The sequence below is a fragment of the Notolabrus celidotus genome, chromosome 4, assembly GCF_009762535.1.
Source record: "Notolabrus celidotus isolate fNotCel1 chromosome 4, fNotCel1.pri, whole genome shotgun sequence".
NCBI classification, from domain to species: Eukaryota; Metazoa; Chordata; class Actinopteri; order Labriformes; family Labridae; genus Notolabrus; species Notolabrus celidotus.
The window spans coordinates 3,450,797-3,467,470 of record NC_048275.1 but is presented as its reverse complement, the minus strand read 5'-3'; the positions used below and the strand labels follow the sequence as shown (position 1 = coordinate 3,467,470).

Genomic DNA, 16,674 nt, shown 5'->3' with positions numbered 1-16,674 from the left:
CACGTCAAATTAGACCCCGGTCTCTTTGGGTCAAAGGTTGTCTAATTTGGTCCTCTAAGTTGTTTTACAAAGTGGTTAAAAAGTAATATTGCAATAAAACAGAGGGGTAAGTCTGTGTTCTGATTGGCTAATAGTCCAGTACAAAAAGGCAGGGTGTATCCTCTGAGAAGCACAAATTTGAACGTTGTTGCAGAAAGTCTGTTGCTACGATAAGTCAGCTTATCAGAACGCAGCTGTATTTTCATGTTCAGCTAACTTTCAATTCACCCAACTAAACCAAACTGATGACAGAAACAAACGATATAAAGACAGTTTCTGTTCTCTCAAACTTTTATTGACGTGTAAAAGACTGTTGGTCTATCCTGAGATCAGTAATACAGGAAACAGTTAAAGGTTAGTGGGAAAAATCTTCACAATAAAATATGAATAATAATAATAAACTTTATTTATTTAGCACTTTTCTTAACAAGGTTACAAAGTGCTTCACAGCAAAAAAAGCAGAGAATTACAAAACATAAAAAAAGGGGGGAGAAAAAAGATAGAAGCAAAACAAGACATCTGAATGCAGAGCAAATTCAAGAATTAGGGGTGGAGAGATGACCTCTTATATAAAAATGTAAAATGTTGGATGCTAAATGTGGGCAAAGTTTCATATTGTGAGGTAAACGTGTGTTGGAGGATGAGAACACAGGCTGCTCTAAATGGCTTGTTCAAAAAGTCACACGAGATGGACGCAAGATTTGCCCAATTTGTGACATCACAAGTTGGTGAATCTCCTTAAAGGAGCATGATAAACGTGACTCTGCTCTGCTCTTCGTTGCTGGGGATTGTTTTGTCTAAACTTTCCAGATCAGATTTTGGCTCCAAAACAAATGGCTGTATTTCAGAATTTGTAGCATGGCAACAGAGGAGGAGGCTTCTGGAGTGCTTCGGGCATTAAAGAGACAGTAGCTGAAATTAAGCTTTTCATTTAGAGGCTTAAACGACACCAATCTGAGAAGAGGGAAGAGTTTTTGAGCTAACACAAGCACCACATCCCAACAAATGTTCTCCTCAGACTCTTTCCAAACAGAGCAGGTCTAGACCGTACTCTATGTTCTATTATTAACAAAGACCCAACATCAAGACCGGATCAGATCCAGTCCCACCTTACAGACAGGACTCAGTCTGATCTCATCTTAATCCACCATGAGCAGAGCACTTTGCAGCATTTAGCAAGTTACAGTGGCAAGGACAAACTTCCTTTAACAGGCAGAAACCTCCAGCAGGACCAGACTCATGTTAGACACACATCTGGAGAGAGGGATAGAGGGAGATGAAGAGAGAGAGAGAGATGATAGTGGGGAGACGGATAGTAGTAGTTGTAGCAGCTGGAGTCTGGCACGTCCACAGCAGCAGAGATCCAGAGGAACCTACGAGACAAGGGAGCTCCATGTCATAAACAAACAGAATTTATGAGCGGTCTGTTCGTAAACAGGCATGGAGAAGAGGACGTACTCTACCTCTTGTCTGCAACCCAGTGGAGATAACGGATGGATGAATAGATCCATGGAGTAACATCCAAACCAGCTCGCCAACATATTTATCCCTCACAGCCTCATTACTTAAACCACACAAGGTACGCATACATTAATGCATGTGTGTGGTGTAAGCAAGCTCGGCCTGTGCCTAACAAAATGTGAGCGTTGGCTGTGTTTATGAAACCACAAATCCGGACAACTGAAGCAAAACCAATGTTTGTGAAAGTGACCACTGCGGGGGAATATCAGCTTTTATGCACTAAAACTCAATACTACTGTAAAACAACATCTGACGGACATGGAGACGAGGAATGCATCATGAAGAGTTGTAAAATTTCGCCAATGAGGCTTTTCAGTTAAAGTTTTTCAACAGTATCAGAATTTGTCGTTTGGAGCGGGTTCATGAAACTAAGGAGGGAGTAGAGCACATTTGAACACCCTCTGTTTAAACGAGAGGCAGCGGGTCGGGCGGTGACCAACTTGGCTGTCCGGTTAAAAAGACAATTTGAGGTCTGTTGGATTTATTACGACACAACACATATTAAAGTGTTGCTTTTGTAAACGATCTCCCCCCTTTGAAGTCGATGAAACAGTCAAATTATTCCCGAGAGCCGCTATCAACATAAAATGTTCTAATATTTCATGCTGCTTACGCGGCTCATAAAGCTCTGCAATTATCTGTAAACTATCATTTTCCCCCCGGTCTGGGGATAGTAAATACTTGGTGTTTTGCAGATGTGAATTCAAACCTCCACCACATTTCCCTCGGCCTGTCTTGTACTCATAATTAGAGGTGAACCCTGATATTAACTAGCATGGTCTGCGTTGTCTCTGTCTTTGCCTGCCTCCAGATTTGCGTGTGTTTCCTGAACGCTATGTTGTGTGTGTGAGCCGATCGGAGGATGCCTCAGCGCTCCATGGAAACCCGAGCCTGGCCGCGGTGAGTGCTGTTTATACTCCTCTATTTCCTCTTCCAGTCGCCTGGCAGATTGTCCTGCATGGGTCTGTGTGTTATTATAGGGATGTGTTGCCAAATTTCGCTCTCACTTTATATATGCTGATCTGTTTACGTGAGGGGGGACGGCTGCTCGGAGACCTCGTGAGGGAGGGGGGGGATGGGTGGAGCGAGGTGGGGTCCAAAACTGCAGAGTCATCCCCCTTCTTCAAAGAGTTCCTGCTCCCACATTCTGCAAACTCACCCCAGCTGAACACTCTTTGTTCTTTTTGTTCTTTGTGACCAACCTAAACACGGGGTTGTTGTAAACCTCAACGTTAATGGGTGGGTCAAAAATAAGGCCAAAAATAATTGTTCACATTTTAGCTCTTGAGAGAGTCGGGATACTTTCAAACACCAAAGATCTGTTTTGGAGAAATGTTGCAAGGAACAGCAAGAAGCAGAATTTTCCCTCCTTTTTGTTTCCAACCGATCTCACTGTGGCACAATATCATCCATCGTTTATCATTTAAGGACAGAGCATTTATCTAATGTAGGATCCTGATTGTGTAAATGTAACCACTAAGTATGGACTCACTATGATTTATCATCACAAATAGTATTTTCCATTGATAGTATATCGCTCATGATCAGGGAAATTTATGTCCAAGCTCTTCATCAGTCTATATATCATTCTGGTTTTATGGTGGAGCTCAGAAAAGGCAGTTTGTTTAAATCTGTTAAATGTCAGAGCTTTGCAGAGACTATCTGAAAGACGTGGCCACCGCCATCTTGGTACTTAGGAACAAGAAGTGACCATAGTTGGTCAAGAGGGGGAATATCTGGTGCCTGTATCATTTATTAGACACTAGCGCACGATTATGGGCTCACAATACTTTTTTAAAACATTTTTTAATGTTGTTAGTTAAAACCTTCCCTCATAAACATGTTATTTTTAATGCTTTTATTTTGAAAGGATGCTAAAGGTCAGGACCACTTGTCAAAAGAATGAATAATTTGCATGCAATAAGTTACACAAAAGTACTTTGCGGTAAGTCTATTCTGGGAGCTCCCTGCCCTTCCATGTGCCTACGTGGAATGCCAAAGCCAAGGCGGGTAGAGTACACCTCCCCTCTTTTTCATTGCATACATTAAAAGCCAAGGCAGGTAGAGTACACCTCCTCTCTCTTTCATTGCATACATGAAAAGCCAAGGCAGGTAGAGTACACCTCCCCTCTCTTTCATTGCATACATGAAAAGCCAAGGCAGGTAGAGTACACCTCCTCTCTCTTTCATTGCATACATGAAAAGCCAAGGCAGGTAGAGTACACCTCCTCTCTCTTTCATTGCATACATGAAAAGCCAAGGCGGGTAGAGTACACCTCCTCTCTCTTTCATTGCATACATGAAAAGCCAAGGCGGGTAGAGCACACCTCCCCTCTCTTTCATTGCATACATGAAAAGCCAAGGCAGGTAGAGTACACCTCCCCTCTCTTTCATTGCATACATGAAAAGCCAAGGCAGGTAGAGTACATCTCCCCTCTCTTTCATTGCATACATGAAAAGCCAAGGCAGGTAGAGTACACCTCCTCTCTCTTTCATTGCATACATAAAAAAGCCAAGGCAGGTAGAGTACACCTCCTCTCTCTTTCATTGCATACATGAAAAGCCAAGGCAGGTAGAGTAAACCTCCTCTCTCTTTCATTGCATACATGAAAAGCCAAGGCAGGGAGAGCACACCTTCCCCTCTTTTTCATTGCATGCATGAAAAGCCAAGGCAGGGAGAGTACACCTCCTCTTTCATGTTTATACATGAAAAGCCAAGGCAGGGAGAGTACACCTCTTTCATGTTCATACATGCAAAGCCAAGGCAGGGAGAGAACACCTCGACTCTCTTTCATTGCATACATGAAAAGCCAAGGCAGGGAGAGTACACCTCCTCTTTCATGTTCATACATGAAAAGCCAAGGCAGGGAGAGTACACCTCTTTCATGTTCATACATGCAAAGCCAAGGCAGGGAGAGAACACCTCGACTCTCTTTCATGTTCATGTATTCAAAGCCGAGGCAGGGAGTGTACACCTCCTCTTTTATGTTCATACAATCAAAGCCAAGGCAGGGAGAGTAAACCTCCTCGTTCATGTGCATACATGCAAAGCCAAGGCAGGGAGAGCACACCTCCCCTCTTTTTCATTGCATACATGAAAAGCGAAGGCAGGCAGAGCAGCAGCAAAGACCCCAAGTTGTACAGAACAGGGCGAGCATCAGTTACAACATATATGACACTGATAAAACCAGACACAGCAGAAATGAGGAGCTGGGGTGGAGGAGGGTTGTAAAGAGGTTTGCAGGGAGAGCATCAGGAGAAGGCAGGCAGAGCAGTTTGACTGGAACGCACATTTTGCTTGACTTTGTACCCCGCCTTAACTAACGCTATGCTCTCAGTGATAGGTTTCTTTTTGTAAGGTACCTCTATATTCCTCTCATGATGAAAGGAAGAAGACTTGAATTTTAAATAATGTTTACTTGCTGGTTTAATTCTTCTGGATTTAGCAGTCTCCCCCTGCAGGCCATCAGAGGAAGTGCAGGTCTAAGAAGCTTTACTTCTTAGATACAGTCTGTGGTCACCTGAATGATTGCTCTCAGATAAATCAGTGTTCAGCGGGCATTTCCCTGTGAGAGGACACACTGTGTACATTATGTTGCTCATGTCATAAGACCTGCAGACGACCATCCCCCGGACGGCGCTCACACTCCTCAGAGTATCCTGGGAAACGACGGTGCAGCCTCTCACCTTGGCACTCACATCAAGAGCAGACATCTCTCCCATCACGTCTCATGATCAGCGTCTGGCTGTTTTCCCGAGGGGGTTTTTCACTATTGTTTCCCTTACGAGCGTCTCTACACTCCTCTCAGTTTGGCGTCCAGTGAAAGCAGCGATTGTAATATTTGTACTTGAGCAACACAGTCGTCAGTGAAAAGTTCACATTGTGTAACCAATTTTCCAGTTCAAGGAGGCATTGCTGTCGATTGCGTTCCTCTGCTCAGGATGTGGTTCTCTGGGCTCGTACAGTACAAGCAGAGGGAATTGGAGGGTGGGAGTCTTGCGGTGCAGCTCTCACTAGCCCAACCTCGAGCGTGGTTTGTAAGGGGAAAGATACCAGACAGCACGGCTGACATTTTTCACATGACAAACACACTCGTTTGTTTGTGTCCTTCACTCATTCCTCAGAGGAACTGAGCGCCAAGAAAGTGAATGAAAAAAATTAACGATGCGGGTCCAAAGTAGTGTAATACATTAAAACGCAGCTGTCTAAAAATAATTGGGTATATTGGACTTTCTGTCACAGTCGCTCACATGTTCAAGAAGGAGTCTTGACAGCTAGTCCCAACAGATTGCCACGTTTCTCTGTGTTCAGGGAGGTTTGTTAGTGTGACTCGTTGAATAAAAATCTTTAACCTTAACCGCAGTGGAAATGTGGACTCATCAAATTTGCACTTCTCACAGGGTCAGGGGGTTATGTTGTGAGGGAACTAAGCTGACATCACCGTTGGCCTTTTGTCCTGTGAAAACCATCGTCTCTCTCCCACACTTCAGCGTGCTGTACGTCTCCTGGACTCTGTGAACTCCTATTAGTCATATTTTCAGCTGTGGTTCAGTTTGAAGAGGAGACGGTGACATTTAGTCATTTCCAGCGGTGGCGAAGGAGCTAGGATACCAATTATTATTGAGTTTTTGGTACCATTTAAAATATGTATGGTCCACAATCACGCCATTATCTATGTATTCATTTAACAGCTCGTTGGGATTAAAAACCTCCTTTTCAAGAGTATTCTGGCAAAACAGGCATCAGCATGGTGAGCAAAGTTTCCATTCAAGAATGAACATCCATTTAAATTAAAGTCAGACAATATGCATGACTATGATACATAAAGAGACACAAGAGACAGTATAAAACATGAACGTAGTCTCTGCAACGTCACCCATTACAGTCACCATGTTAGAACTGCTGACTCAGTCTAACTTCGGTCTACCTAACATGTGGCAAAGAGCACAATGTGCCAAACAGCTATGGGCACACACCGTACGGGGGGTGAAGTTTGTTATGACTCATTATCTTTGAAGATATTAAACTCACAAGGTTTGTTTAATTAATTCCACCTCTTTGCCTCATGCTAGGTTCCCCAAAAGTTAGGTTGAGTCAGCATTTCCAATATGCCGACGACAGGCTTCAAAACTCTGCTTCAGAAACAAACAAGTGACGTCACAGAGACTCTTTTATTATACAGTCTCTAATAATAATAATAATAATGATACATTTTATTTATATAGCACTCAAACAGACGTTTCAAAGTGCTTTACTTCATAAAAAAAACAATAATAAGGAACAAATCAAGACAGGGAGAGATATTGAATTAGCAAGACATATGGAATTTAAGAAGAGAAGAGAACATACTTCATTAATTCAATTTTTTCACTTGTGTTATTTTTCGGTCATGCTACACGCACAGTTTTTGGTACAATGCACACCCATGCACTTAGGGAAAGATGTCCGAGTGAGGATGCTGCCATCAACCAGCGGACCCCGAGCAGTTGGGGGTTCGGTGCCTTGCCTTCAGGCAAGTGAACCAGCACCTCTCCAGCCACCAAGTCCACTTGCCAAACTTCGTCCATACTGGGACTTGAACTGGCGACCTTTCAGTTCCAAAGTCAAGTCCCTATGGACTGAGCTACTGCCGCCCCTTAAAGAACTTAAAGCAACAGCTGATTAAAAGTAAGAAAACCTACTAAAATTATAATAAAAAAATAAAATAGTAAAACAATAAAAAACAGTAAATAAATAAAAATATATAAATAAAAATAAACAATAACAAAAGAAAGCTATGTAAACAGATAAAAATAAAACAGTACAACAATAAAAAATAATAAAAAATAACAACAAAATAAAAATAAAACAGTAAGACAAACAAATAATAAATAATAAAATATTAAAACAGTAAAAAATATAAATAATAAAAATAAAGTAATAAAACAGCAAAACTAATTAAAACAAATAAAACAATACAACTAATAAAAAATAAAACAGTAATGCAAATAAAAACAAGGATTGAATAAAGGAAAACCATTAAAAAAAATAAACTAAAAATAAATACAGCATTATGGATTAATCATAACATTACAAGAAGGCCTTTCAATAAAAATATATTTTCAGATTTGATTCAAAAGGCACTGATGAAGCTCGCCTGAGATCCTCAGGCAGGTCGTTCCACAGTCGAGGAATCAGACATGATTAGTTATTATCTGAAGAATGTAATAAGCCCCTTTAAAGTAAAGTATTAATGTCATTCACCCCACACCAAGGAGTCATGAAGCAGTGAAATATTGATATTTTGCAACAGCAGTATGATGATTATATAGCGTCAGGATCTGGGATATAATGTTTGATTACATGTTATTAATACTGGGCTGAAGTCTCCAAACATGAAATATAAAGTAGTTTAAAGTGCACATGAAGGCAGAAGTTTCAGCTTCTGATATTCTGTGTTAACATCTGATATTTTCATACAATAACACAGAATTATCACATTATTTAACTCCGTCAGTCTCGCCCTAGAAACCTAGAATCAGCTGTTGCTCTGCAGAGCTGTGGATGTTGAAACTACATTTGCATGAGACCGTGGGAAGCGATCAAACAGGTGACTCCTCAGCAGTGTTATTTTTTTCGTGACAGTTGAAGATTCATGTCTCTCTCTCTCTCTCTCTCTGAAAAAAAAGCTCCTATTGTGAGTCAGCAGCGACAGTGTGGAGGGCAGCATGGGAAGGAAGGACTAGTGTTTAGGATTGTGGCCGTTGTTTTCTAGTCAGGCGCAGAGTGGGCAGCTGAGGTGAGTGGCGTGCTGGGCTGCAGAAGTTTGGATCAAAGGCAGAGCAGATGTGTTTCCAGTCCCCCCCTCTTCTCTCTGGATGAGTCTGTGTGTTTACTCATGACCTCAGCGCGCCTCTATTCTTCACAGCTCACAACGGCGAGCAGCAGAGCTTTCCCAAGCGTCCAGCGTCTCCTCTCCAACGAGGCCAAACACACAGCTATCATCTCTTACAGAACATGTCCCGTCGTTCCCTCCAAGCTTTAATCTGCTTTCATTGATTTCCACGAAGTCAGTCCGATCAGTTAGCAGCTTGTCTCAATCCTTACATATGGGTGTATCCGAAATCTTTGGCCATTGTTCAGGGATAAGAACTGTCCTCTATTTTAGAGAAGTATGTGCCCATGCATGTTTGTTGACTTTGTTGCGAGGAATATGTGGCGAGCTTAGACAAACAGGGCTTGATTCCTCTGTGGGACCGGGGAGGGTGGAATTTATGTGACTAGTTTCACCAACATCTCAGCAGGAGGTTATTTCTGCGCTGACAGTTTAAGATGTGTTGTTGTTTCTCGGTGCCAGTTAAAGGATTTTGTGTTCTTAGTTGTGCCATCACAAAGCTGTTCAAAGGCTTACAGAGGAAGAAAAGAATAATTCCATTTTTATAACAAATGCTTCTTTGGGATTCAGGAGGAATGATTCATTGCTTTTGTGACAGATGAGTGAATAAGCGGCTTTAAAGGACGGCATCTCACTGAGTTTGTGTGTCTTAGGTGAGGTACAAAGACCCAGTGATCCAAAAACAAACAATCTGGCTCCCACTGTGGAAGATCACAAGCAAATATGGAGTTGATGGTTGATTGGAGCTTTCAATGCTGGCCTGTTTTCTGACTTGTCGTCTTGCTTCTTTGAACTCCAGCGTGCAGAATGCGGTTCCTTTATGAAGGGACTTTTTCAGCCTTGAAATATGCATATGATTAAGTTAGAGTTGTAACTCCCTTTTGACTTGTCGCCCCAAAAAGTAAAGTCTGAACTCTCTGCCTCTGGACATTAAAACAGCGAGCTCTCTGGGTGTTTTGAAAAGGAAGCTAAAGTCTTACCTTTTTAATCTGGATTTTAATGAGTCATTTCCTTTTAACCCTGGACTAAATTATTACCATTATTACCATTATTAACATTGTTTTAGCATCAATTTGATCTTTTTATTTTATTCCATCTTGTTTTATTTAATTTAATTATTCTGTTAATTATCTGATGTTATTTTAATGATTTAATTATAAAGACTTATTTCTTCTTCTGTTGTTTATTTGATTTTCTTTTTCTGATTTTATTGTATTTTTATTTTATTATACTAGTATTTAGTTGATCTTATTTTATTGATTTTATTCTAGTGATTTTATTTTATTTTATTCTTTTGATAATTATCTGATTTTATTTTATAGATTTAATTATAAAGACTTATTTCTTCTTCTGTTGTTTATTTGATTTTCTTTTTCTGATTTTATTGTATTTTATTGTATTTTTATTGTATTATACTAGTATTTAGTTGATCTTATTTTATTGATTTTATTCTAATGATTTTATTTTGTTTTATTCTTCTGGTTATTATCTCATTTTATTTTGTTGATTTAATTGTAAAGATTTCTTTATTATTGTGTTGTTTATCTGATTTAATTTTATTGATTTGACTTTAATGATTTTATTTATATTCTATTATTCTGGGATGTATCTGATGTTATTTTATTTTATTGACTTTTTATTGATTTTATTTAATTTTATAATTCTGCTTTGACTGTAATGATTTTTCTTTCTGGTATTCATCAAATTTTATTGTAATGATTTTATTTTATTTTTCTGGTATTTATTTGATCTCATTTTATTGACTCTTTATTTATCTATCTTATTTTTAAGTATTTAATTTGACTTTCCTCTATCATATTTTAGACTTGTATTATTTCACCTGTTGCTGTTGTTTCCTGCCTCTGTTCTTTAGTGAAGCACTTTAGACTGCATGCTTGAATGTATGAAAGGTGCTATAGTAACAAAGAAGAGTTGATTTAAAGTGCATGGTCATAAAGCTGCAGAATCACCAGTTTTCTTGGGGATGTTTTCACTCAACAAAAGTGTAATTGTATTGTGCAGACAAGCTCCCTTAGGCATTTATATAGGGTAATTATAAAGCAGTGCATTGAGAGATACAAAACAAGCCATGTCATCCTATATGCAGCAGCACTTCTCAGGAACTATTCACTGCATCACTTTCAAGTGCAGCTGCATTCAAAAGATAACCAGCCTAATCTTCTCATTGGTGTTTTTACTGTATCTTAAAGGACATTCCGTGTATTTTATGGAGCCTGCACTTGGTTATCTTTTTGAAGTCGTTTCCAGGAGTCATTGAGAGTTGGGGCGATCCGCTGTAAGAATCTGTACCGGTATCCTTTTAAACCACATGATTCATCCTCAGCGTTCCTCGCCCCTTCGCCAGGTTTATCTCTTTAATCTGACATCCAGATGTGCCGTCTTGTTGCAGCTCCCGTGGTGGAGCCGTGTTGTTCTGGAGGCTCCGGGGCCGGGGAGGGCACTGTTTCTCTACTCCACTCTACGTGTTGCATCATGAGAAGTGTTGTGCAGCTTTGTGTGGGGGCGAACAGACAGGCTGGCGGCAGGGGGGGTTAAACCCTTGTTGCTGAGAGAGAGAGAAGGAGAGAGAAGGAGAGAGGGAGAGGTGGTTATGGTGGCGGCGGCTGGTAGAAGTTCTTATTTACCGCCACTCCTCCCTCCTGTTTCATGGGACGCTTTCCAGCTATTGGGAGTTTGCATCATTCCGGACAAGATTAGACCGACTCGGTTCCCACACAATGCTCACCGTGTAGCCTGCAACATTTCCAACGTGCATCATGCATCATCTCTTTCTGCACTTTTTCTGTACTTGCATATGCAGAATCCCCCCCCCCCCCCCCCCCCCCCTGTTAGACCCCATGCCTCTTTCTCTCTCTCTATCAATCTCCATCTATATTTGCAAAGTACATCCTCCTCGTCCTCTCCTTCTGCTCCCTCCTTCCCTCTCACTCTTTTGAAGTCGTGCCGACAGGAACAGAAAGGCACTAAACTTTCCCAGAGAGCCTCCCATTGGCTTCTTGTTGATGTTTCTTTCAAGTAGATTTTCAAACAGCATTTATTCATATCAAACAGATGAAAAATACATATCAAGGCGCTGCGATGCAAATGACAGCACCCACATCTTTCTCAGGATTGTTGTTGTTGTCGGGGTGGGCGTGTGAGTGCGTGGGCAAATGCAGATTTTGACGTGTCACCGTCCTGAGTCCAAATCCAAGGCTTACTGTAGCCGTGGACATGAGAGAGTTTAAAGTCTGAACCTCTGCCCACACTGTAGCATGACTCCATCTCTGCACAAAGGGCAGCTTGTGGAGGACTTCCTGTGTGAGGATTCTTGTGTTTGTGGGCATGCTGGAGAGACTGTGGAGGTCAAGGGACATTACTATAGGGGGTTGCCTCTTCTTTTGTTGTGCTCTCCTCTAAACGCTCTGTATCTTGTCCCTTGTTTCTTGTCGTCCCCGCCTTCTTCCTTGTCGCCCTGCCTCCTGAATCAATCCCCTCCCCTCCCTGCGTCTGGCCTCTTTATTCCTTTCACACCACACACAAGTGCTGCAGTTGCGAGGTCTCAAGAACTTGCCCTAGTTTCCCTTCGCAGCGTTGGGCAATCACTCCTTCCCTCTTGGGTGTCAGGTCAGATGCTGTCATTGGTGTCATGAGGAAAGAAGTGGGAGAGGATGTTAATGGTTGTATTTCTTCGTGCTCACAGGAACTGGTGGTTGCCAAACTTACCACATTGGTTTTTCCCATCCTAGAGTGCACTTTGATCATTTCACCAAGTCTGTTTTGGAAAAATAATGATCTGAAAATGGCCGATATTGGATAAACATTGTGGCCACAACCCCAAATTTTCCAGCATTTAACCTCTGCCTACTCGTATTATCCCTCTGCAGAAGTTTATAGAGTTATTCAGCTATGCTAGCAACATGTGCGATTAACTAGCTTTGTCCAAACCAAAGACTTCACAGAGAGACGGAAGTAGCCACCTTGTCACAAAGGGGTTTTTGAAGCCTCATGTTGGGCAAGTTGTCTCGTTCAGGAGCTAGAAGTCACCTCATTAGGATGAGCAGCTTACCAAGTTAACACTGTTAGGACAAGGGTCCAAAATCCCCCAATAGGAACCCACAACACAAACACTGCTGAGTTAACTTCAGTGTATTGATCAGCTGAGGTGATCTGCCTGACACTGGAACCGATCAAACCCTAACCAATCATGACTTTAAGCCTTGAATTAATCGAAGATGGTGAGATGTTTAAATATTACACAAATACATGACATGAAGAGAGAGAGAGAGATGATAGTGGAGAGACGGATAGTAGTAGTTGTAGCAGCTGGATCATGGATGCAACCTCACCGATACCACCCATTGGTTTCTGAAGAGGTGCTTTGAAGCTTAACAATGGTGGTGGTGGCCATATACTGAGACCATGGCCCTCAGTCCCCAAGGATGCGAAGTTACGTGCAAGTCTTGGTCTCAATTTATTCAAAGTGGTTGAGTTTTAAAAAGTTAATTCACTGTAGAGTTCTCATGAATAACAACACAACACATTAAGACAAAAACACCAACTTCAAACTTCCTTTAACAGGCAGAAACCTCGAGCAGGACCAGACTCATGTTAGACACACATCTGCTGAGACCGTGTTGGAGAGAGGGATAGAGGGAGGTGAAGAGAGAGAGAGATGATAGTGGGGAGACGGATAGTAGTAGTTGTAGCAGCTGGAGTCTGGCACGTCCACAGCAGCAGAGATCCAGAGGAACCTACGAGACAAGGGAGCTCAGGGACTCCAGAAAGGTCTATGGTTAGGAGGGTTGGGTAGCGCTTTAATTTTAAGGATTCCTGATTCTGAATCAATTCTTTTTGGAAAGTGAAAAAATAATGAATACTACAAAAACTTAAGGTTCACCTGCCTTTATTTTTTGGACATTTAGGCTCTCAAAGTGAACCGTCAACTGTGACGTGGATTTTTCTCTTTTCCTTTATTAAAAATGTCTCTTTCTGGGGCGCTGGTGGCCTAGCGGTCTAAGCGCCCCACGTATAGAGGCCACAGTCCTTGTTGCAGAGGTTGCTGGTTCGACTAGCGGCCGGTCGACCATTCACTGCATGTCTTCCCCCTCTCTCTCTTTTTTTTTTTTTTTTTTTTTCCTTTTTTATCTTTTTTCTCTTGTCTGCATATATATTTCTGGTTTGTGTCATGTTTGTCACAAACTGTCAAATATTAATGCAATTTATTCTTGCAGCAAAAGAAAAGAAAGAAAACCTTTTTCTTCTGTGCTTGTGACTGTGTGCATGCAACCATCACCATCCCTCTTAGAACTCTGGCCTATCTTTTATTGACAGCTAATATCATGTTCTGTAAAAGAGGGCGTGCACACCTAGGTGGGCCAAGAAATAAAATAAGAGAAAGTGAAAGAAAGATTACATAAGGATATACAAAGGGGCAGGGAAAGAGAAGGAGAGAGAGACCTAAGACACTTAAGGCTGATTTATACTTCTGCGTCTCCCCTACGCAGCAGGGGCCGACGCGGACATGAGCCCCACATACTTGTGCGTCGGTGTGTCTGTGTCGCGCAGCAATTCTCCGCCGAAACGCCTGAGGACAGTCTGGTCTCTCTGATAGCCGGCCGCCTGCTTCCGGTCCCGCTACGATCTCTGTTTACTTTTCCACAGAGATTCAGAGCGTGTTCTGTTAATCTACAGCTGATACATGTTGCTGTTTATCATACAGACATGATTACATGAAGAATAGAGAGGAGGAGATGAAATACACGGCCGATGTGTGGCCGATGTCCGGGATCCCAGAAGTGCTGTGAATGCGGGAAAGACAAAGCCGTCGAGCGGACCAATCACAGAGCTTGCGGTCCGCGTCGGCTCTACGGGGAGTTACATTTTGGAGGAGGTGCACGTCAGCTACGTGCGTAGGCCTCAGCGTAGGTACGGGAGCTACGCGGACCTAGGGCGTAGGCTACGCCGTCGATTCGACGCAGAAGTATAAATCAGCCTTTAGATGGAGAGGGACCATCTCACCATGACGCCAAAAAAAAAAAACTCTGTGCGGTGATACTAATGATTAAGCAACCCTTAGTGTCCACAATCATTACTGAAGATTGGGTTGCAGAGGGTTGCCCCCTCTCTCTACTCCCCACATTTCCTGTCTCTTCAGCTGTCCTGTCATTAAAGGCAAAAATGCCCCAAAACATAAAAAAAAAAAGTCTCTTTCTTATCAGGATAGATCAAGGGAATCTACAAATCATGATTACTTACTTCTCCTCGTTCACACTCGCTCTTCATCTCTAAAGTGAACACAGTTTCTGCGCGATAGGGACTCCTCGTATGATCAGGGGATGACGGGGAGCTCTGTGAACTCATATCTAACAAGAATATGTTTCAAATATTTGTCAACAAGCTTCAGGTTCAGGTTACTTTATTTGTACCCGTAGGTAAACTTTTTTTGCAGCCAGTGAGATGTTAGGTCGATACAAAATTACAAGATAGATGTCAGACAGAACAAACTACTTAATGTGCAAAACATACAACATCTCTCTGCAGAACTGAGCTCAGCTGTGTTTTGTAACGAAGACAGAGCCTCACTCAAACTAACACTGTGTTTAGGTAAGTGTCATATTGGACGTTCTTCCTCCCTGTGCTGTGTTTGTATCATTTTTAGTGAAGCTGAGCCAAACTTTTGATCGCTTGTTGTGGTCCACCATGATCCTCTTCTAAGGACTTTGTTGACGTGTTGCGTCACACGAGACCTAACGTTACGCTGACACAGCGGGTCCTGATACATGAGAAAAACTTCCTGTGGACTGCTAAGTTCTCACTGAGGTTTAATGTTGAGAGATTTATGTCGCTGTTAGGAACCGAAAAACACGTTCCTTATTGAATCGGATAAATGGAACCAGTTTTTGGTAACCAAGCTTAATGGTTAGTAACTTTAATGAGACAGGAAGAGTTAAAGGGTACATATCCCGCTTTTTTCATCAACATATATTGGTCTGAGAGGTCCCCAAAACATGTCTTTGAAGTTTATGCTCAAAAAAACACTTTGAAATCAGATTTTGGTCTGCCTGAAAAGTCCTGTTCTTCATTCCTCATCAGAACACTCTGTTTTCCCTCTGACCACGCCCCCTCCGGAAGTGGATGTGCCTCGGCTCTCCAGCACGTTGATCTAATGTTTACATGTTGGCTGAATATACACGGCTGCTCAGAGATCACGTTACTTCAACCCTCTGAATCTGATCCTGACGGAGAGGCGCCTGTAGCAGGACCTTTCTGAACCATTGGTCACAGATTTAGTGTTTCTTGTTGTTTTATTTATCAGTATGTCGACGTGTGTCTTGGTACACAGCTACGAACATGTAGCTATGTGGCTATGCTAACTAGCGCTAGCACTTATCCATGATAAATAAAAATCATCCACTAGATCTTCAAATCTGCAGACGTGGGGAGTCAAAGCGACCTCTGCCAGAAAGGCAGCGGGACCTTTTCTGAAGGATTGGTCACAGATTTAGTGTTTCTTGTTGTTTTATTTGTCAGTATGTAGACGTGTGTCTTGGTACACAGCTACAGCTAGGACATGTAGCTAAGTAGCTATGCTAACTAGCGCTAGCACTTATCCATGATAAATAAAAATCATCCACTAGATCTTCAAATTTGCAGACGTGGGGAGTCAAAGCGACCTTTGTGTTTATTAAGACAGCCTACAACTAGCATGCCTCCCTCCTAAACTCCTTGTTAGCACACATTTGTGCAGGTAATGAAAAACGGAGGAGGGATTCAGTATTATTTTATACAGTCTATGGGCTGAACAAGCTCCGAGCTCTGACTTCCTGTTACAGACCGGATATTGTTGTTACGTAACAAAAACATGGCAGTCTGAAACGGCTGGTTTCACACACATTTACAGAAAGGTGAAGAAATCAAAACAGGGGCAGAATGGATTCTTTTCATTCTCGGGGGTTTGTAGACAGGGACACAGATTTCAGGTAAAGAACCATTAGAAAGTCAATTTTGCATGATATGTCACCTTTAAAGTAAGAGACAGGCAGAGAGAGGAGAGAGAGGGAAAGACAGGATCCCAGTGTGTCAGTTCCTTCAGCAGTATGATCCTATAGCAGTCTAAAGCAGACCGCAAGCCCTGTGATTGGTCCGCTCGGTGGCATTGTATTTCCTGCATTTACAGCACTTCAGGGATCCCTGCTCATCGGCCGTGTATTGGCCGTTTAACTTATCTCCTCCTCTC

At 42.0% G+C, this 16,674-nt stretch overlaps 1 protein-coding gene across 3 annotated transcripts in view; it reads left to right on the top strand.

Moving 5' to 3' along the window:
* The window catches only part of slx4ip (SLX4 interacting protein), a 63,059-nt gene that overhangs the window by 43,275 nt on the left and 3,110 nt on the right, over positions 1 to 16,674 (top strand). For all 3 annotated transcript variants that reach the window (XM_034681519.1, XM_034681520.1, XM_034681518.1), the window contains exon 6: positions 2,372 to 2,460. In XM_034681519.1, coding sequence (XP_034537410.1) covers positions 2,372 to 2,460 — 89 coding nt within the window. The remainder of the gene's footprint in view (positions 1 to 2,371; positions 2,461 to 16,674) is intronic.